This window comes from Polyodon spathula, chromosome 8, assembly GCF_017654505.1.
Source record: "Polyodon spathula isolate WHYD16114869_AA chromosome 8, ASM1765450v1, whole genome shotgun sequence".
Lineage (NCBI taxonomy): Eukaryota > Metazoa > Chordata > Actinopteri > Acipenseriformes > Polyodontidae > Polyodon > Polyodon spathula.
The window spans coordinates 35,285,145-35,307,839 of NC_054541.1; the positions used below are offsets into that span (position 1 = coordinate 35,285,145).

Below are 22,695 nucleotides of genomic sequence, written 5' to 3' on the forward strand. Positions count from 1 at the left end.
TCTCTCTCAAGAAACTAAAGAAAACACCTTTATATGATTGGTAAAACAGTTTGTAAACTTTGAAACAAAACCATCCAGCTGTTTTATAGATAAAATTCTAGGGCAGGGAAAAACATGTTTATTATAGGTATTATTAAACAATTAACATAAAGCCTTGAAAGGTTAACTTCACGTATAGGTGGTACAAAGTTCAGGAGCGCGCCAGACCTAGAGGATCAGAATTGTGCACTCCTGTGCTAGCAGCACTGCTGTCAGCCATATCAGAGTGGTCACAGAAACACAGGCCACCGAATCATGCACACTCACATAGGACATGCTCAATTATTAGAATGCAGTCAAAACAACAAATAAAAACAAATCAGGTTACTTCACAATGCTGACTTTTATTATTATCAGTTTCAATGGCACTTTTGGCACAGAACTGGCACTTGGGAATAACAAAAATAAAAAATAATAATAATTAGACACTACATTTATTTTTAAATCAAAATAAACGGTTTGAAATGTATTTTCCATGTTTCCAATAACAGCAATATAAAAAATATATACATGTGTACACAAATGTAATTTGATTGTGGTTACTATAGACAACATTAACACTAATGCTGTGCTCCAATCTATTTAGAATAGATTGTTCGTGGTGGTGTCTGTGATGAAAACTAAAATCATTGTGCTACAGTAAGGGAAGTACATTTACACTTTGTTTATTTACTCAACACTTTCAAAATCAGCAAAATGTAAACCAGATGTTCTCAGTTTATGAAAAGGTTAAAAAATATTCATTATTTTTTATTGCAACAAAATAGAGTAATTGAATAGAAAATGAATAAGAATGTACAAAATAATTTGAGAAGTGTTCTATACAGTGCTTTGGCTTTCATTAGCTGAAACACATACAGTATTATTTTCATTTGTTAACACGAGGTAAAGACCCCCCATTTCAACCCGTTATTACTTAAACAATTGGCAGACTTGGAGCTAACTCTAGATCTCTATGGCAGAGTACACCAATGAAAATTGTACTGTCAACCTGCATAAAACCACCAGACTATACTAGTGTATTTAGGCATGAAACAAAAACCAATAATGGCACATATACTATAATGTTATTTTAGAATTTGATATGGTTTTGGTCCTTAAATGGAACTGAATAGGTACTTCATTGACCATGGATAAGCCTGTAAATATAGTACATGACCATTGCAGAAAGGAAATCCTAAAAAAAATAACTGGTCAGTGATGCAAAGTTTTCAGCTTTAAGTCACAGTAGAAAAGGTTCATGGTCTGCATCTGAAAAAAGTCACCTGTCTAGACTGAATTCACAATATACATTAACAGAAATTGACAGAATGTTATGTAAAATACAGACTTAAGTTTTACATACATAGTTGTTTTTCAGAACATGGAATACCCATGTTTAATATTGTATGTTCTTCAGTCAACAGCAAAATATGTACTTAAGCTTAACTACCAATCATACTAAGTACAATGTCAGGCAATGACAAGGGACATTAGTTATGATGGAGTGTTGAAACAGCATTCAAAAGGCTGCTCTTGCCTTGCCTGAAGGAACTACATCTACACTTGCTGACAGCAAGAGTCTATTATCTTTATCTTGCTGGGATCTTGTATGAAGTCTCCGTCGTGTCCATCAGAGAGCGAGTCAGTGTCATTACCAGCAGCCAACAGCACCTACAACAACGAAGGAGATACAATGACATTTGACAGTCCAATTCATTTGTTAACGTACTTAAAACAGTTTATGGTTATCTACTATTGCACACAACTCGAGTTCAGTACCTATAACCTAATTGCTAACAAAAAAAATAAAAAAAAAAAAAAAAAAAAACCACTACAATAACTTGTAAAACTAAAAAGAATTACCATTGTGTTGCAGTTGGGGAAAAAAAAAAAGACAGAGACCATTCTTACACCACCAAGTTACAAAATGCAATCAATCATGTGTGCTAAAGAATCTCCTTATCCAGCTTCAACAGAACAGAATATAGACATATTTAAAATACTGAAGTGCAACACATGTACGCACACACACACGGACAGGCGCTTCCTCCATCCCAGTTAACAGAATATGCATCTCTAGCAGGGAGGGAGTAAAAAGTAAACAAAACAATTATGATTACATGAATTCACCACTTCAGTTATATTTTACACATCGTTTCTCATCTCTAACTCATTTACAGTCATCACTCAATGTGAGTAAGGGCTTAGAGCTTTGAATCAATGTAAAATCCTTTTTTTTTTTTTTTTTTTTTTTTTTTTTTAATTCATTTGATGATTGTAGACTTAAGAAAATATGTATACACACATACACAAAGATTACTTTAATCCCCAAACTTCCCTGTGTTATAGCAGAAAGACATTTGTGCTACCATGCCCATTGCAAATGAAGAAATGTTGTGACCAGTCTCTTATAGCTCTTAGAAGTACTAGTGTAACCCTACTGCAATAAAAACATGCTAAATCAAAAATCACCAAGTGTTTCCATTACTACAACAGAGAGGAATTCCTCCACCTTTTAAACAATGATATGGAATAAAATTATTTCACACAGCCCAATTTATTTAGGGTCATGTTCCAGAGAAAATGTTCCCTATAAATGGTAGAGAATGGATCTTTCTGACTCAGTCTTTCTTGGCCTCGGTAGCTAAACATCTGTCTCAGTCGGGTCATGAATCCAACAGCTAGAAGGTTGCAGCCTGGAAGAGCCATTTCCTGTGCTGGGTGCAAACTGTATTCAGCAGCATGCATTTCATGAAGCTCCTGATTCACATAACAGGTGTGAGAAGAATCATTAAATCCACTGGACTTGCCAAGGGACTGGAAAAACAAGCTTCTTTACTCAGTGGACTGTAGTGAAAGAATTATGTTTTTACTACAATAATGCTTATTTTTTGTACTGTAAAAAAAAAAACATCAGAGTATAAAATATACCCATATACAAAAGTTTTTGGATTACCACCCTTAACTCATGAGAAATGTGTTAACATTTAAAAAAGCAACATAGTAGAGATATGAAATGAGTTATCTTTGTAACATATTATTATTGTTTTGATTCACTTTGTGACACATAGATCAAATGTGGTACGGTATTATGGTTTAGTGTCATTAGACATGCCCCACAAGAAATTGTGTGCAGAGCCTGAGAAGATTCCATGGCCCACAAAACTGGTCTATTTTAGCAAGACATCTCATGAGATTTGAAGCTTTATAGCTAAGTAGTTATGTTAATAATGTCATTACTTGCATACTTTATTAAGCACAGAAGGTAAAGGTTGTGACTCATGAGACCAATAGTACCATGCCAGCACCACAAGCTTCTCATAACACAAACCTTACAGTGTAACCCACTCCTTACAAGGAATTCCACTGTACTCATTGTATTAGTCACCCTTCTCTGCTGTGAATAATGGTATATACAACTGCTACTTGACAACAAGTTGCACATGTTTCAATACAGGATTTTCCTTTCTTTGAGAGCAAGGCCTAATCTGGGTTTTCTAAGCACCTCACCTGTGTGCATTATTGTAAGCATGGTTGCTTACGCTGAAGGAGTCAATGAGTTACATACATGCCTTTCATTTGCTACTTAGCATCCCAAGACTGAACACAAAGACTTAAGCCATATACAGCAATGTCCACATGTTTTGCATCATCCTATAGAATTACCTAATTTTGCTTCATAAAGCTGAATGAAACCTCCCGGATAATGTTACACTAACATAGTGAATTACATACTGCTTTGCAGTTTTCCCCATATACAAAAATTGACATGTTAAAATCAAATATGAAATACTGTACTACTATTGTTGCTTCCTGTAGACTTGTGATATAATTAAGTTTCTTCGATTACATAAAAAAATAAATTTTTCTAAATTATCTCCATATAGTTTCATTCTTTATTGTCTCAATGTAAAATTCTCTGTCATTCAACAATTTTGGCCATAGCTGTACTTCCCTTAACACTCCACTCTGTGAAAACACACAAATGGGAATATGTGGTGTCCTTAGGCCAAATCACTTGCAACCAAGGAAAGATTATTACAGTGTGTGTGTATTTTTTATTATATATATATATATATATATATATATATATATATATATATATATATATATATATATATATATATATATATATATATATGCACACACACACACACACACACACACACAGTACTGTGCAAAAGTTTTAGGCAGGTGTGAAACAATGCTGTAAAGTAAGAATGCTTTCAAAAATAGACATGTTAATAGTTTATATTTATCAATTAACAAAATGCAAAGTGAGTGAACAGAAGAATAATCTACATCAAATCAATATTTGGTGTGACCACCCTTTGCCATCAGAACAGCATCAATTCTTCTAGGTACACTTGCACACAGTTTTTGAAGGAACTCGGCAGGTAGGTTGGCCCAAACATGTTGGAGAACTAACCACAGTGTGGATTTAGGCAGCCTCAGTTGCTTCTCTCTCTTCAGGTAATCCCAGACAGACTCGATGATGCTGAGATCAGGGCTCTCTGGGGGCCATACCATCACTTCCAGGACTCCTTGTTCTTCTTTACGCTGAAGATAGTTCTTAATAACTTACGCTGTACGTTTGGGGTCGTTGTCATGCTGCAGAATAAATTTGGGGCCCAATCAGATGCCTCCCTGATGGTATTGCATGATGGATAAGTATCCGCCTGTACTTCTCAGCATTGAGAAGACCAATAATTCTGACCAAATCCCCAACTCCATTTGCAGAAATAAAGCCCCAAACTTGTAAGGAACCTCCACCATGCTTCACTGTTGCCTGCAGACACTCATTCATGTAACGCTCTCCAGCCCTTCGGCAAACAAACTGCCTTCTGCTACAGCCAAATATTTCAAATTTTGACTCATCAGTCCAGAGCACCTGCTGCCATTTTTCTGCACCCCAGTTCCTGTGTTTGTGCATAGCTGAATCGCTTGGCCTTGTTCCACGTCAAAGGTATTGCTTTTTGGCAGCAAGTCTTCCATGAAGGCCACTTCTGACCAGACTTCTCTGGACAGTAGATGGGTGTACCAGGGTCCCACTGTTTTCTGCTAATTCTGACCTGATGTCATTGCTGGACATCTTCCGATTGCGAAGGGAAGTAAGCATGATGTGTCTTTCATCTGCTGCAGCAAGTTTCCTTGGCCGACCACTGCGTCTACGGTCCTCAACGTTGCCCATTTCTTTGTGCTTCTTCAAAAGAGTTTGGACAGCTCATCTGAAAACCCCTGTCTGCCTTGAAATTTCTGCGTGGGAGAGACCTTGCTGATGCAGGGTAACTACCTTGTATCTTGTCGCTGTGCTGTCTTGCCATGGTGTATGACTTTTGACAGTAAACTGTCTTCAGCAACCTCATCTTGTTAGCCGAGTTTGGCTGTTCCTCACCCAGTTTTATTCCTCCTACACAGCTGTTTCAGTTTCAGTTAATGACCGTGTCTTCAACCTACATATTGAATTGATGATCATTAGCACCTGTTTGGTATAATGGTTTAATCATACACCTGACTATATGCCTACAAAATCCCTGACTTTGTGCAAGTGTACCTAGAAGAACTGATGCTGTTTTGAAGGCAAAGGGTGGTCACACCAAATATGGATTTGATGTAGATTTTTCTTCTGTTCACTCACTTTGCATTTAGTTAATTGATAAATATAATATTAACATGTCTTTTTGAAAACATTCTTACAGCATTGTTTCACACCTGCCTAAAACTTTTGCACAGTACTGTGTGTGTGTGTGTGTGTGTATATATATATATATATATTTTTTTTTTTTTAAAAACACACTTTGCCTTTGCTTTCAAAAGAATACAAACTTGCATTCACTTTATGGATTTTAGTTTTAGAAAATAAAAATACCGTACTTTGCTTAAACTCCAGTAATAGGAAGAGAACCAGTAAGATTTAGAAAGGAACCTCAGCAACACAATACACATATTAATTTCAGTTTTTGGCTTGGAGTAACCCAAGACAAGACCCGTTTCCCTCAAATGCCCAGCTGAATTTAAAAAAAATAGTTTGTCATCAGACTCAAAAGGATTGCTGTTACGGTAACCAGACAGAACAAACATTTCAGGGCTTGTTTTGAACAGCAGAGTTTCCCGGGTAGTTGGTCAGACTCTCACCTCTGACTCTTCATCGACTAGCCTTGTTGAAACCTCTACAGATTTACTGCTTTCTGGACTCTCTGGGGTCGTCTTGTTTTTATATTTTCTCATCAGCAAGCTGTCCACAACCCAAAACATAATTGCCTAAAACAAAATTGAAAAAAAAGATATATTAAACGGTCTGTGCTCTTATACACCCTGTACACAGCAACATAATTAACTTGTTTTCACAGACTTCTGGAAGACAGACAGAAGACATTGTAATCATTAAGCTGTTAGGGAAATGAAACACAATTCATATTTAGGTTTGACATTGAATTTTTCTTCCCATTTATACAGCGATACATTAGTAGTCATGATTGCTTTAGAAATTAATAACAGGCTATATTTTTACATTACTGTTTTATCCCTTTATCGAATACAGTGAAAGCCACTTGACCATACCCTTGTATTCATTGGTCAATTGAAGAGCTTTAAATGGCATCTTCTTTTGAATCCCCCCCCCCCCCCCCCCCCCACCCACAAAAGACATGCAAAACTTATCTGCTGGACTTGCATTTCCATGAATCCTGTAATGAAGACACCTATATAAGAAAGGCAGCTGTTGCTGGGAGCTTGGAAGGTTCGCTTAGGGATGGATAATCTGTCCCATTGTACAGCTACCAGGACTAACACTATCCTGAAGGCATGAATACCTTTACTCACATTGACTATGAAAGGCACAATCAGCATCACCAGCACCAGCTCCAGCTGTGGATTTGGGATGGAATCCAACAAAACTTCCTGAAGCTGGAACACAGAAGAATTTTGTTGATTATTGGCTTTGTCACAAAACAGAGCCCTCCAGACACAGAGGTCACAGCAAAAAACCCTTCTCCGTTTTATTAATTTATTTTAACAATTTCCATCTCTCAACTTACAGTCAATACATGTTTGTCAAGTGTAACATCAAAAACACAGATCAGACCAATTCTGAATACACATTTGCAAAAACTAAAAATATAATCTAGTAAAGTATTATGGTATTCAATTAGCTAGCCTGGCGGCAACGTTTCCAGAAAACCGCTGGGTTTGGTTTGTCATATTTGAAATTTGAAACTATTACAAATAGTGAAGAGGCATTCCTTTTCCTTAAGATTTGATAAAACCTCTCAACATCAACATATAACAACTGTATGTATCGGTGTTAAATATTTTAGTTAGTTTTGATATCCATCATATAATTCTGTAAGGGGTGTTTTCAAAGATTCTTACTGCAAAGGGTAACTTTTACTCCTCAGTGCTCGTCTCCTGAAAAAAAGGATCGTCTCATTCCACATGTGAACGTACATGTCTGTCAACACAATTGGGGGGAGGGGGGGTGGTGGGGGGGGGGGGATCATGTTGGGTGTCAGGCAGGCCTCTAAAGTACAGCCATGCTCTATATTTTATTCTGACACATTCCCCCAAGTACTTAACATGCCTAGCTCCAACACACTATTCTACAGAAGATTTTCCACCCTCCACCTCCCCCTCAAGCTTATTCTTTGGGACTGGATTTGTTGCAGTCAATTTTCTAACCAAAATGTATGCTAAAAGGGGTGCTCACATCAAGCATATGTCCAAAACACATCATCCATACCTTTATGTTAATACTTAGAAAATAATTTGTTTAGCATTATTTTACAGTTTTAACTAAATGTACCTGCTCCCATTAAAAAAAAAAAAAAAAAAAAAAAAACACTTTTTTTAAAAAGTTGTAAACATCAAAAGGCTATCACCCTTACTTACTTTGGTCCAACCAGGAATAAGAAGAACAAGACTTATCACAGTTTTCTCAAAGACCATGATAAGCATGTACAGAGCACACTGTCCAATCCATGCGGCTGCCTGCGGAGGGTCACCTGTTGAATTAATTCAGATGCTCAGATGTGAGGGATGTATATCCACAGATGTAATGAATTGGGTTTCTCTGCAATATGTGGTGGAATACAACAGGCAAAGTGTGTACTCCAATTAGCTGAAAGATCTACATCAGTCCATAATATTGGTTAGTGTTAACCAATATTATAGACTGAAGATATAAAGGTTAGAAGAGTTGCTGCTGCTTCTAACAATTTAAACATTTCTTACTGACATTCAGCATTTCCTCCCAATTGTGAAAATTGAACAAACTTTACTGCAGAAAACAAACATCATTAATCTCACCTCAGAGTAAGGTTTCCAGAGATACTTGTACTTTTTTTTTATTATTATTATTTCTTAGAAATAATTCTACGACCAGGCATTGGGAAAAAGAGATGATGTTGTCCTTTTAAAATCAAATTACTTGTGACGATAATTGATTTGAAGAGTTGATACTGTTCTGTTCTTCAGGTGGTTCCAAGCAAACAATCACACAATGCTCAATGCTGCTTAGTTACACAATCTCATCTCTGACACATTCACAGCTAAACAGCTGCTGAGAATTGCGTTTATGATTACTGCCTTTTGGGTCTGGAAACCATGTTGTGCTAGTGATATCACTGGTGTTTAGGGAAGAATCCTGGGACGAAGGCTTTCTTTTTGTTTCCAATATTTTGAAATCAAAGGTTTGCCCTCGAGGCTCCACATTTAGGACCCACTTCGTTTTATCATCACTTCACTCTGTATTCCACAATAATTACAAAGAAAATAATGAAATGACTAAATCTATGTGTTTTTTTCCACCCCTGTTGTAATTTTCTTGCTTTTTAGTTTACCTACCCTACTACTAGTGCAAAACCATGCCACCATCACTGCTACTTCCAGATATTTCAGCGGTGGAGGCAATTTTTTACTATAGATATTCAGTTAAGACTTGTACAGACTTACTTAAATCTTATTGTCATGTCATGTTCACAACAAAGGCTATGCCCAATTAAAGCAATATAATAGGATGACAGAAGTTCTCTCACTACTGTACAAACTAAAGGTGAGAAATAGTTTTAGAACTCCTTACGCGTCAGAAAAAATGAATCTGACATCTTTGGGGTCCATAATTCTTGTAAGTGTCTGGAAATAGCTGGTTTAAGATGCCTTAAAACAGTAAGTTCGACTGGGTTTAAAAACTTACAATGGGGGTTAATTCTTGATTTAAATAAAATATATTCTACATGGACCCAGTGACCTATATAATAGAATAATACTAACTTTCTCACACTGAAACTACTGTTGTACTATGGACCTGTAATTCCACATGTTGATAGCAGGGCACCTAGCAACCAAAGCTATTACAGATTCAGAGCCGTGTTCTGTAATGGAAAGATTTCAAAATATATTAAAATAAAAAAAAAATGGAAAGCATTCAAAATACAATACATTAAAAAAAAAAAAAAAAGATGAAAATGCAAATGAACAGGTATTGTTTCACACTGATCTTTGACCTGACCAATAGATTCTGTTGCTATACGAATACCTAAATGGTAATACAGTTTTGTAATGTTAATTCATAACTATATTTTCTCTGTTGGACAGCTTACTGTCATTAGTGACATTTTACATACACCACCCACTCAATATATTGTGGATGTTGGGGTACAATATAAATCCGCTATATATCGAGGGCCGCGATATAGCGAGACCCATAGAAAAACAAATAGGCTAACAAATACTGTACAACCACTCCCTCGTTTTATCGGGGGTGTCAAGGTCCAGTATAAATCCTCTATGCAACTCTCATTTAAAAAACAGCAACCCGCTTTAATTCGTACAGCGGAGGGTAATTGCTTTTCATCAACAATTAATTTCACGAGTCTTCCTCTCATTTCTCAAATGCACAAACCCGCAGCATTGAAATAATCCATTCCAAACAACATAGGAGGCTTGTTGCTAGGGAGCTGATGTCACTGCATTGTGGCTTTTGCAAGTGCATTGCTGCCACAAGTGAACACCTTGTTGGCTACAATAAAAACCGTTTCAGCAAGTAGATATTTTATTTGCTTTGTGTTATTGTGCAATAAGTGTGTATGTGATAACAGTACGATATTAATGCTTTGTTTTTAATTGTTTTGTATATTGTTTGTGATGTGCAGTACAAAATAAAACAAATAGTAATTCTAAGTTCCTATGTATATTGCAGCGAAGGCATATGCAGTTACAGTAACAATTGGGAGCCAACTCCACGATCGCAATAGATTCGAATCCCAAGTATAGCGAGGGGCAATATAACGAGGGGCGGGTGTATTTCACTATTTGTTACATTATAGAAACTGTAGTGGTTCATTTATAAAAAATAAAAACCTCAAGTTAAAAAATAGCTTTGTCATTTAATATTACATAAACAAAAGCTACAACACACAACATAGTGATTTGTACACATTAGCCAATTGCAATTTGGCTTACTACCATGTATTTATGTGCATATTCCAGATGTGCTGAACACTCTTGTCTACTATAATACTCACTGAGGAAAGTGATTATTTATGCTAATGGAAAGTTCTGACGCTAAGGAACATCTGCTGGTGTTACAATGAGGTAAGGCTAGAAATGCAGCATACTGTTGACTAGGTGAAACAGACCCAAGTTAAACCAACAGCATTTTGATACATAGACATTTTGAGTGAGTATTTCCATTACATTGTAATGGTGTAATCACACAAACCTAAACCATTTTTTGGATAGTCTGCATGTCTAATTAGCAATAAATATACAGACCTTTACCTTTTACCCTACGCCACAAACTACAACGAAGGCAGTACCAGTTACCATCTAAAACACTTTGTTATGCTACAATTTGCATGTTTAAGCATTGTACTGAAGCATACATAAGGGCAACTGTTTCCTACTTATTCAGCATAGTACATTGGATTAAGAAACACCATTTATCAAACACTCAGCTTTTACCTTTACAAAGTTAGTTAATATTCATACATAAAGATCAAAGGTTTTCATGAAACTGTTAGCCAGCTTATTTCCTTTAAACTGTGATTAAGTGTTTACCCAGGCTAGCTCATTCCTCATTTAAACAATTTTTTATAGCAGGCGTCACAGTGGTAAAAATAGTACCACATCAGGATCCTAAATTAAGATGCATACAATTTATTTTATTTTTTAATGATCTGACATCCATACAACACCTACAAAGCAGGCAAACATTACAGAAGTCACCCCACTGTGCAAAAAATTACAAACAGTGTACAAATAGGCAATTATTGCTTTTAATTCCATCCCCATGTGTGGTTAAGTTTTCTTCAAAAGACGTTCACAGCAGTCAGTACTTTAACTTACTTTGAAATTGACTGGTAGTCTATTCTAAGAATCTGTGCTTTTCATAAACAGTATCAATGGCAGATCTGAAACCAGACTCTCTCGTCTCAGTATCCAGAGAACAAGCCAAACAGCCCTTTATAATGCTATATAAGAACTGAATTAAGAGAATGAAACTGAATCTTGCTTAACCATGCCCACATTATTCACCTTTACATGTCACTTCTCAGATGAATTAAGCAATTAAGATATTTGCAATAACATCTGGCAGAGGACTACTTCTGACACAACAGAATAACACTGATTTAATGTGGTTTGAGTTCTGTGGGAAAGGCCTGCAATGGAAAATCTCTGTGCCATGTCTGTGCCAAAATATCCCATTTAGTTTTGTTATGCAGAAAAGCCAATACAACACAGAATTGGTAAACGTGGAAGCTGTGTTCAGTCTTTATCAGATATCTTTCGTCAGATATCTGTGCTTAAACCAAAGCACTGCTGCTGTATAATCTTATTCTTGGCAAGAAAACAAACAAACCAACCCAGAATACTGCTAATTCTCAAACCATCTGCCCTTGCATTAATATACCAAGCTTGTTATCTCTTGCAGTACAGGCACACAACCATTCTCATTTCGTTATAAAATATTGAAATGTCTACACTGCTTAATAGAAACATGGATTAAAATATATTTTACATATACAGTGCCTATAGAAAGTCTACAACCCCTTTCAATTTTCACCAATTCTTTTTTTTTTTTTTTTTTTTTTTTTTTTTTTCCCCCATTTATCTACACATCCTACCCCACAACTTCCAAGTGAAAAAATATTCTAGAAATTTGTAGAAAATTAAATAAAATATTGCAGAAATTTGTAGAAAATTAAAAATAAAAACTGAAATAGCTTGGTTGTATAAGTGTCCACCCCCCTTGTAATATCAATCCTAAATTACCTCAGGTGTAACCAATCGCTTTCAAAATCACACATCAAGTTAAGTGGCCTCCGAAATTGCAGTGATTCACGTGGTTTCAGGATAAATTCAGCAATTCCTGTAAGTTCCCTCTGCTGGGTAGTGTACATCAAAGCAAAGACTCAACCATGAGCTCTTTGCAAGAGCTACAGCCTTTTTTGGCCAAGACTGGTCAAAGTGTGCACAGGACAACAATATCCCAAGCACTCCTGGTAGGGTGGCAAGAGGAGGCCATTACTCAAGAAAGCCCACCTTAAATCCTGTTTAAAGTATGCAAAAAAACCCAAAAGACTATAGCTATGTGGCAAAAAGTTTTGTGGTCTAACAAAGCTAAAATTGAACTTTTTGGCCTAAATGCAAAGCCTTATGTTTGGCGCAAACCCAACACTGCACATCACCCAAAGAACACCATCATGTTATGGGGACGTTTCTCTTCGGCGGGGACTGGGGCACTTGTCAGGATAGAAGGGAAAATAGGAGGCACTTTTTTACACAGAACTGTGAGGGTCTGGAATCAACTCCCCAGTAATGTTGTTGAAGCTGACACCCTGGGATCCTTCAAGAAGCTGCTTGATGAGATTTTGGGATCAATAAGCTACTAACAACCAAACGAGCAAGATGGGCCAAATGGCCTCCTCTCGTTTGTAAACTTTCTTATGTTCTTATGTTGTTCTTATGAAATGCATGAAACTCTGAGACACTGACACAACAAAATGTGAAAAAAGTTCAAGGGGGGTGGGGGGGGGGGGGGGGGTGGATATATATTCCCCCAAGGGGTTTACATGCTTTGGGATCCGTAATCCTGGAATAATGTTACTTAGAAATGTTAACATACAACATACTGAATTACATACCACTTTGCAGTTTTCCCACATACTTAACGAAAAACTGACAAATGGAAAAATGTAACATGAAAGTCTGTACTACTATTATGGCTTCTGGTAGACATTTGCGATATTGTTTTGTACATTCTTTGATTACATGATGTTACATAAAAGGTATAAATTATGTTTATTTATTTAATTAATTACAATGTCTCAATTCTCAAATTTTAGATGCAAAAAAAAAATTGTCATAGCTGTATATACTGAAATGTCCAACTAACATTTGGCAGACAGTGCCCTCTGGTGGTCCATGTAAAATCCTGAACATGTCACACATCTATTGATTGCAGACTGTTTCCTGATACACTTCACACTGTTCTAGGGATGGGATGGCATCAAATTTGCACGGTATTAGTTAAAAAAAAAAAAAAAAAAAAAAACTGTCATAACCTTAATATCACGGCACACAGTACATCATGCAAGTTATAAAATAAAGGCTTAAATGAAGAAAGACTAATGTAAACCACTTAAATTACTGTAATTCACAAAAATAAAACCAACAAATCACACTTCCTCTCATGGAATGATTTAAACATTTGGTATTTAGTATAAGAAGCGTGTTTGCAATTGAAAAAAAATGTGTTAACCGGTGTGTAACCGAATTATGATAATTGTGGTGTAGAATAAAAGGAACGGTATTAATAATGTAATGTACCTAAACCGCAGTAAACCAAAAAAACGGTATACCGACCCATCCCTAAAACCAAAGGTATTTTCCCCTTACCATATTCTCCGAAGGTTAGCAGTGTGAACTGCTTATACTCCACGACACAGGAGATAGCTTTCACTCCAGCCCAGATCAGCAGCATCCCCAGGGTAGCATCCAGCAGGAAGTTCATCAAGTATCTGGAAGTAAAGCAGTCAAAACACCTAACAGATAAACCTATAATAAAACAGTAATATTACGTAGAATATATACTTCTTGATAGCTGGTGGGTAAACTTTACCTTTAGAAACTGTCCCCATGTTTAATTAAATTAAGTATATTTGTCAACTGTAAATAGCACTGGGATGAATTTTATTTTTATTAAAATTTAAACAAATGTTCAAATATTCTTAAATGTTGCATTTGCAGGAAAGCAAACATATAATTTGTACTGTGTTGCAGTTAAAAATCTAAGGAGTAAAGTAAATCCAGTACCCTTTCAAACTTCCTTTTAAAGAAAGGACAAACGATACTCTGTACAGTTGAATGTGTGTTCTTTATTGCAGACCTCATTCATGATTTGGTTCTTTGCATGAGATATTTTTGCCAGAAAATACATTAAGCACTCAAATATTTGAAATAAAAACACATACCGTATCTGTAAATAAAAAATTGAAGTTAGCAGAATGATAAAAAAAAAAATATATTCACCAAGACCTACATTGACTGTACAGCTACAACCAAAAGATCTGCATTACCCCATAGAATTAACTAATTGTGCTTCATAAAGTCAAATTAAACCTGCTGAATGTTACTTTAACATATTGAATTACATACCGCTTTGCAGTTTCCCATAGTACATAACGAAACACTGACAAATTGAAAATAATGTGGCATTTTAAAATCTAACATGAAATATTGTACTACCATGGCTTCCGTTAGACTTTTAAGATAATTTTACAGTTTTAAATTTTTTATTAATTTATTAATTTTTTAATTTGTCTCAATCCTAAAATTCTAGGCGACGCAAACTTTTGGCCATAGCTGTATAACGTATAAGTAAAATTATAAAATGACAAAGTCTGCTGTAAATCCCAGTATTGTGATACTCGCCATAACATGTGTTTTTACCACATCTGCACTCTAACCAGTGAGACATCATCCTCTGTGAACACACTTACAGTGAACATGGGTCTTCCTCTGCAAGGTTTGACAGGAACACGTTTGCAAAGTGGATAAAAAGGGCACCAATAGCCTGCTTAGATGTGTCGTAAAACCTGAGAAGAAACAAAATATTTAATTTTAAAAATACTGATATTAAAATTGGATTATTTTTCACAATCAAAAAACATTTCTAAAAAAAACATAAATAAAAGAAGTCACAAGTGTACTTCTTACACATTCCTGCTGTATAGGCCTACTCTAGTAAAACTGTCCAAAACCCATAATACAGAGGTGTTCGGAGTCATTGAAATAACCCTATTCAGCACATGGGTGTGTTAGCAAGGATGGAGCGTCTTGTGTTCTTCACTTGAAACCAGTTGATGCACATGTAAAAATACAACAAAGAGATGCTGCTATGAAGTCCACATGGAAACCCTGAAGAGCCACCCATGTGAATTCCTTGGTCTGCTATTGCCTGTGCCATTTATTGTATTACAGTTGAAACAGCAGTTGTGTGGATTTGACTCAACCATAGGCTCTGCAGTTCTTACAGGTAGCATTCATTAACTTCAGTTAACCATTCATTATACAAATTTTTATCATGTCTTCCTTTGCCTGTCTTTACTTTTAACTATCGCCAGTTTAAAAACCTGTCTAAGGTTGTTAATGGCGACAAATACTGTACTTACCAAATTCTCCATGGCCGTCTCTCCTCTTTGGGTTCTCTGAACCTTTTTACTGAAATAAAAATAAATTGCAATGATAGCAAGATCAGTATCTTCTGATTTTATGTAGAAAATGCAACACTGCATTTTTTTTCTTTTTGCATAAACTGTAATCAATCATAAACATAGATTATACATCTTTATCACATTCAATTTCATATTAGCCTGGATTTAAATGTAATCAAATACTGTATGTGGAAAACAATTCAATAAAATAAATTAATAAATATTGTTTCACAAACAGTAGGCCTACGTCCCAAGCTGTAAAACACCTGGTGAGATCTTTTGTGAAGAGTAATTGCATGTTTTTAATTAAGCCATTTTTAATGCTTAGGCCTTTGCACACTGGATCTGATCATGCATCCTATTTTAATGTGCGTCTAAGAAAAAAACGATCGTGTGCATTCCCTATTGCACCTTCACACCAAGTCCGTAATTGTCGTACGACGGTGATGAATCAATTTTGGAATCAAAACCAGTTCAATTTGACGTGTGTTAATTACACTGACCAATGACACGTGGATTCTTGCAGTTCCCTGAACAAAATGGAAAAACTAATTGTGTGTGTTGCCAAACAAAAATTACTTTGATAAATCCAACAAAGACATTGAAAAAAAGAAAAAACATGGAAAGACACTGCCGTGGACTTGAAAAAGCAATTATGAACTGAAAGCATACATAAACACGTGGATTTTGTGCTGTATAAGTTATTACAAGCATAGACTTCTTATTTCAATTGTAGTCAAGGAAGTAAAGAAACAATGGCCTAACCTGGAGACACATATCAGAGAAAGAAGCGCGACAGGGCAAAAGCTGTCAGGGCTTAACAGTCAGAAAAGAGGGGCAGTATTAGAGTGGCGCAAAATGGATTGTGACACACAAAAAACTGTTTCAAATACGGTACGCTTTGGCACAACGGCCATTCGCGATGCGCATAACCCTCTGCACTGAGAGCAAACCTTTCGAATATCTAGGCTCTAGTGTGCAATGGATTGATGCACGACGGAACGGATCCAGTGTGCAATGGCCTTTATAGGGAAAGTTATCTGAATTCTATCAACATACAGTGGGTAAATCAGCATGTCCAAGATTCTCAGGATCTCTAGAGGATCTTCTCATTTAACCATTCACTAATAGACCTTATGAAGCAGGAGGTTTCACTTTTTACATTTTCCTTCAAAAAGACTGTACTTAATGTTTTTTTAAAGAAAGTGTATGGATATAATACAGGGCTACCAAATAACTAACAGCAGATTGTATTTATACTTGAACATAATGATATAGCCCTATTCAATTATACATTAAATGGACTGTGCTGTTTTTCTGTACTAATGCTTCATTAACATAGCTTTTACCAGAGCTCATTTATTTTTCTACCTCAATGTGAGCTCCAATTATGCATCAATGCAAGTAGATGATGCTGGAGTGCATTCAGTGTGGAGATCACATGTGTTTTATCATAGTTTAAGCCCTGTAATGGATTGTAGCTAATTACAGAAACATGCATCTATAAATCAGTTTTTCAACAAATCCCAGGGCCATTAAAGCAATCTCACTCAAACATAGACCTGTATTTGTGCATATTGCCTTCATCAGTTTTGCTTTGAAACCTTCAGATGCAAGCTAGTTCAATATTTATCTTCTCTCTAACCAGTAACTTTCCAGAGTTCGCATCTCATGGATTACCATAAAATTTAGAATTAATAATAATTGCCAGGTTTAAAACAAAACTGTTACCCACTGACACACAACTTTTCAACAAAGTTGCTGAGATGTTTAAATTGAGTTACGATGTTGCTACAGGGTTGTGTATTAGCAGCTTCTCAATGACCGCATGAAGCATGTGACGTTGCTGATGTAATATAAATGCCGGTCTCAAATAATCGCTGGGTCTGCTGGCAAATACTGCAAATAAACGCCAGAGGCATTTAACTGAAGTTTTACTATACCTACGATCGTTTAGATTATAGACCCATTAAAAAAGGTATTTATTCCAGAAGAAAAAAGTGCATTTAAATAAAAGTTCAGATAGAGGACAATGTCAACAGGAACCTACCGTGTAAAAAGGAACTTTTACAACTGCTTTTAAAACAGCAAGCATAAGAATATACCAACTCCCTAACTTAACTGTAGTCTACCAGATTCCCCCCCCCAACGCTGCCCAAATTGCTGTACTATATTAATACCCGAAACTGCACGTATTTTTGTATGTATATAAATATACCGTTATATAAAAATACATGTTTAAAATATTAATAAAATAGCACTTATGCCTGATCAACAGTAACCTTTTTTTGCCTGCAATACTTAGAGCTATACTGTGTGTACTTCATAAATACAGAAATGATTATATCTTCTGGTGTTAACAAAACCTACCCTATGAAACCACATTGATACAATTACAATGATGTGCATTATTTCACTTCTAATGGGAAATGACATGCTGTGTACCAACAGTGACAGAGTCCAGTAACAATTCCCCACAAGATAGGGACTAACAAGGAGCAGCAAGTTACTGGAGTGTTGCGTGTTGTATCCAGTCTGTCACGCCTCATTACACTTAAAAAGAGCTATTTCAGCCTGTGTAAATCCCACTTATGGACTCAATAAAACTGCTGAATAAAGACAAAAGGCTCACCATCATACAGAAATAATTAGTAGCTCAATGTGGAATAAACTCCATAGCAAAAAGCCCTTGTGGCTTCCAAAGAAGTGCTGGATGCTCCTAAACATATTTCTTTTACAATTTCCATTTCAATTTGACATTCAAGAAATCAAAAGGAAACTACTATTCTTTACAAATAAATAAATAAAACATGGGGACTGACAGCACAAGCATATACTGAGATTGTGGGTGCAAACACAGTACCTACAGTGGAGCTTGCCAGCAAAGGTTTCTTATAAGCACTGCACAAAAAAAGCCAGGCTTGTTTGAGCCAAAGTATTGCCTTATGTTTACATGAGTCTTTTAGAAATTAAATTAAAAGGCATCCTATAATATAACTTATTTACTGTAAAAAGAATGAAGATATTGAAAAAATGATATCTTTCTAAACCATGTGATGACTGAGCATTTAAAAATGGTCACATCACTGAAAACAAGACAGTCAGCTGGTCACACTGTGAGGTTATACACCAATTACCACATTATACAGTACAACAGATGTCTGTTGTTCCATTGTATCCAATTAGATATAGTATATGCAATTGCTGTAATCACAAGTCACTGTATACATTTACCATTGCACTTCCACAAATATTACAGGTTTCAACAACACAAATCATTTGTTTGGAAAAAACAGCAAGCATTTCCCCAGATAAACAAAAAAAAAAAAAACAATTTACCTGAATTCCCCAAAATCATGAGCAATGTTTTACTGTACATGAAATTTCTTGCTAGCTTCTTATTACCCTTTATGTGAATGAAAACGGGATTTGTTGGAGTTCCAGTTTGCTAACATTGCCTCAACTGGTAGTTTCATGTACAGGCCCAGACACTTTACCCCCTACTTGGGTTTATGTCATTGATTACTTACTTAGCGGACACTACCATGGTCACTCAGATGGGATCCAACTGCTTTTAAATCTGAATCTTGTTTTCTACCACGTTTCAGGTTGTTTTAAAAAGTTATTGCAGAATGTCATCAATGGAATTGGATTTGACAAACTTATGCGACCCAACTACTTTTCAATAGGCTTCTGGATCTTGGTTGACTTACGACTAGATTTCATTTTTATTGAGAAAATGTCAAGTTATCAATGCTGGTAGCACATGTAGTATGAATGGCATCTCTTTAAATGCATAAGGCTTTAAAATTAAAGGCTGCTTTGAATTAAACCCACAGCAACTGACAAAAATTAAGCACCCTTCCAACCAAGCAGAAACTTAGGCTAAACTAGGCAGACACTAAACCCACTTTTGATCAATTCAGATTGATTTTGTTCACAGCAAACAAAACAAATATATCACCTCCTTGTAACTTTGTATGTGAAGTCGACTTTAACATTACAATACCATTTGTTTTCAGATTTTTACTATTGCAACCCGCCCCACCCCATATGTGCTTTGTGTTATTTCTACATTCCACAAAGGCATTGGAGGTATTTTTCGGAAGCCCTTTTTGTACAAATTTACCGTTTGTTTGTTTTAAAAAACAGGTCCTAAAAGTATTTACTGTTTGTAATAACTCAGATTGTAATGGCATTCCAGTAGCATGATTGGTCACCACTGATAACTTATTTTTTTAAAGAGCCAATTTCTCTCTGGGAAAATCTGCGTTTCTAGCCTAGCTAGTACAGTATTAGCTCTGGTAATTATTGGCAAGGGGTCTTGGCGTTATGCCTAGGCTCTACGTTCTTTTCTAGCCACCTCGTTAACGCAACGGGTCACCAAGCATCATTGTATATCTCAACTTAGTAGTTTAATTTGAATTTTAAACAATTGTTAATACTACTGGGTCATCAGAAATTCCAGGTTTTCAAACCAGAAACTACTTCACAACAAAGCAGTCCTGTGCATACCACGCGGCCCTACATCCTTTATAGCAGCACTAGATGTAAACAAAGTAGTACCACAAACAATACAAGTTAATTGACAACATCCACGCTTAACAAAAACAAAGGAATATAACAATATTACAAAACACATAATATTCACACAAATGAAACGACCGTTAATATCGCAAAACGTGACTGTCTTTGTTTCTTTCATACTTACACATCAAAGTGCTGAAAGCAACAATCGCTAGCAGACCCTGGATAAGAACCCCGAATCTGTCCACGAGGGCCCCGTTATTACATCCATGGGGCTTGGCGTTGGTCGCATTGTTTGTGGAAACGACAAATAAGCTACTATCAAACATTCTTCTGACTAGAAAGAAATCTTTAAAATTATAAACAGCCATCGTACATGAATCTATCTCTCTCTCTCACAGACCTGTGCAAATAACAAAAGAAGCACCGCAACAGTTGCGTAGCTTCAGAAGAAAGTTGCAAGCTGCAGAGCCCCCGTGAAAAGACAGCACAAACTATTTATTTCCTGCTTTGCAGTGGTCGCATTAAATTAGGAATCCAGTTTACCTCGATAAATCAGACTAACAATTTCCTAAAACACTGATAAAATCAGGCTGGATGAAATCCACTGTCTTTGTTTTAATTTGCAACAGGCTTAAAAGCCAATTTCTGACGTCATCTCCTGTTACCAAAATCACAAAGAACAGATGTGAGATGCTGGTCTTGCTTGCTTTAATTCTTTGCTCGATGTCTTGTTTTGACGGTTGAGGTTATGGTTTAGCCTAAAAACAGCTTCGTATAAGATTGTACATCCTAATGAAGAACCATCAAAAAGCGTTATTTAAGTTGATTTTTAAATCTAGTGCTGTTGTTGTGAAATAATAAAAAATAAGACATTTATATGGTTATTCGACTCTAATATGGAATTTGTACCTTGTTTATGTATTTATGTATTTTTTGTGAAACTGTATATATAATTCGTTACGGAATTAACAATTAGGAAGCCGCCTACAGGTTTCCAAAGCTTTTTGCTCGTACGTGGTGCAATGGTACAAAACTAGTATACTTAGGATGTCGCTGGCGCATCCTTCTTGTTAAACGGAGTAGCCGACCAATGGAAGGATTGTTTTGCTTGAAAACATTTGTATTAACATTCATCATAGCAACAAAAAATAGGCCTTGCCATTAGTCTAATACAATGACTTACCATTATAAAACTGTATATAAAATAAATTATGTACATTGACAGAGTATAGTTCAAAAATACTACCAACTTTGCACAAGAGAATAGGCTTAGTAAATCTGGCCTCAAATGTTGGTTTTCCTACTGAATTACGAGTGAGCAGTTTGGGATAAAAGAAACTGTTTGATTGGTTTAAAAAATTAAATCACAAGTCATCTTTTTGCATATGCTTAAACATTTAAGTGTCATTTGACTGATATCCACATAAATACATTAGAGTGTCCTTCTATCATTTAAGAAACATAGCAAAAGTTAGATCATTCTTGTCCTTGGATGATGAAAAGAAATTAGTACATGCTTTTATTTTTTCTAGGTTAGATTACTGTAACACTTTATTCTCTGCAAGTCATGCTATATCACACCTACAGCTAATGCAAAATGCTGCTGCTAGAATGCTAACTAGAACAAAAAAAGGGCTCACATTACGCCTGTGTTGGCATCATTGCATTGGCTTCCTGATTTTAAAATCCTATAGCTGGTTTTTAAAGCACTGAAAGGACTTATCTCCACACTATTTAAATGATATGCTAATTCCTTATCAGTCTGAATGCACTCCGAGATCTGCAAATGCTGGCCTTTTATGTATTCCAAGGTTGCGTGTCCCCACACTCTGGAACTCATTACCCTCTTTTATCAGAGATTTACCTTCAATTGCAATCTTCAAATTGCGATTTAAAACATGCCTTTTTAATATAGATTTTCCATAACATTTTTATGTTTTATTCTGAGTTTTATTGTTACTTCTGTTTTTAATAACTGTACTCTTTACTGGTATCTTAGAATTGATTTCTTCAAAAAAACCCTGCTCCACAGTTTAACCTCCTTAAAAAAATGTTTGAATAATGTATGCCAGACAGATTGGCTTGATTGAACTGGTTAAGTTTCACACAAGAGAATAATCATAGTACCCACATAACTGTTATGGGAGTGCGCTCAGAAAACTAGCAGCAGCCTTTTCCCCAAAAGGGATTAAAAATTCAGAGAAATATTATTGACGGACAGTCCAATGATTATTATTTCTTTTGACTAAATCAGTTACATCTGGTACATCATGTATATTGCATCTATATTGAAATATTATACTTGTCGTATATATGGCGTATACTTAAATATTGCATGAACTAAAGTAATTGTAGCTAGCAAAATAATAAATTTTTTCTTAGCTGTGTTGCACTTCCGTTAACTACATATGTCTCAAATGTGCAGTTGAAA

General features: G+C 35.8%; 1 protein-coding gene across 1 annotated transcript; it reads right to left on the reverse strand.

Annotated features, from left to right (window-relative positions):
- Positions 1-363: 363 nt before the first annotated feature.
- On the reverse strand, positions 364-20,915 carry LOC121319859 (store-operated calcium entry regulator STIMATE-like). Its single transcript, XM_041257754.1, has 8 exons — positions 20,446-20,915; positions 15,693-15,741; positions 15,021-15,116; positions 13,918-14,039; positions 7,909-8,021; positions 6,844-6,927; positions 6,157-6,282; positions 364-1,692 (listed from the first exon to the last, which is right to left on the reverse strand). Exons 1-8 carry the CDS (start codon positions 20,630-20,632, stop codon positions 1,579-1,581), a joined length of 891 nt encoding a protein of 296 aa, XP_041113688.1. The 5' UTR covers positions 20,633-20,915; the 3' UTR covers positions 364-1,578.
- Between the last annotated feature and the right edge of the window lie 1,780 nt (positions 20,916-22,695).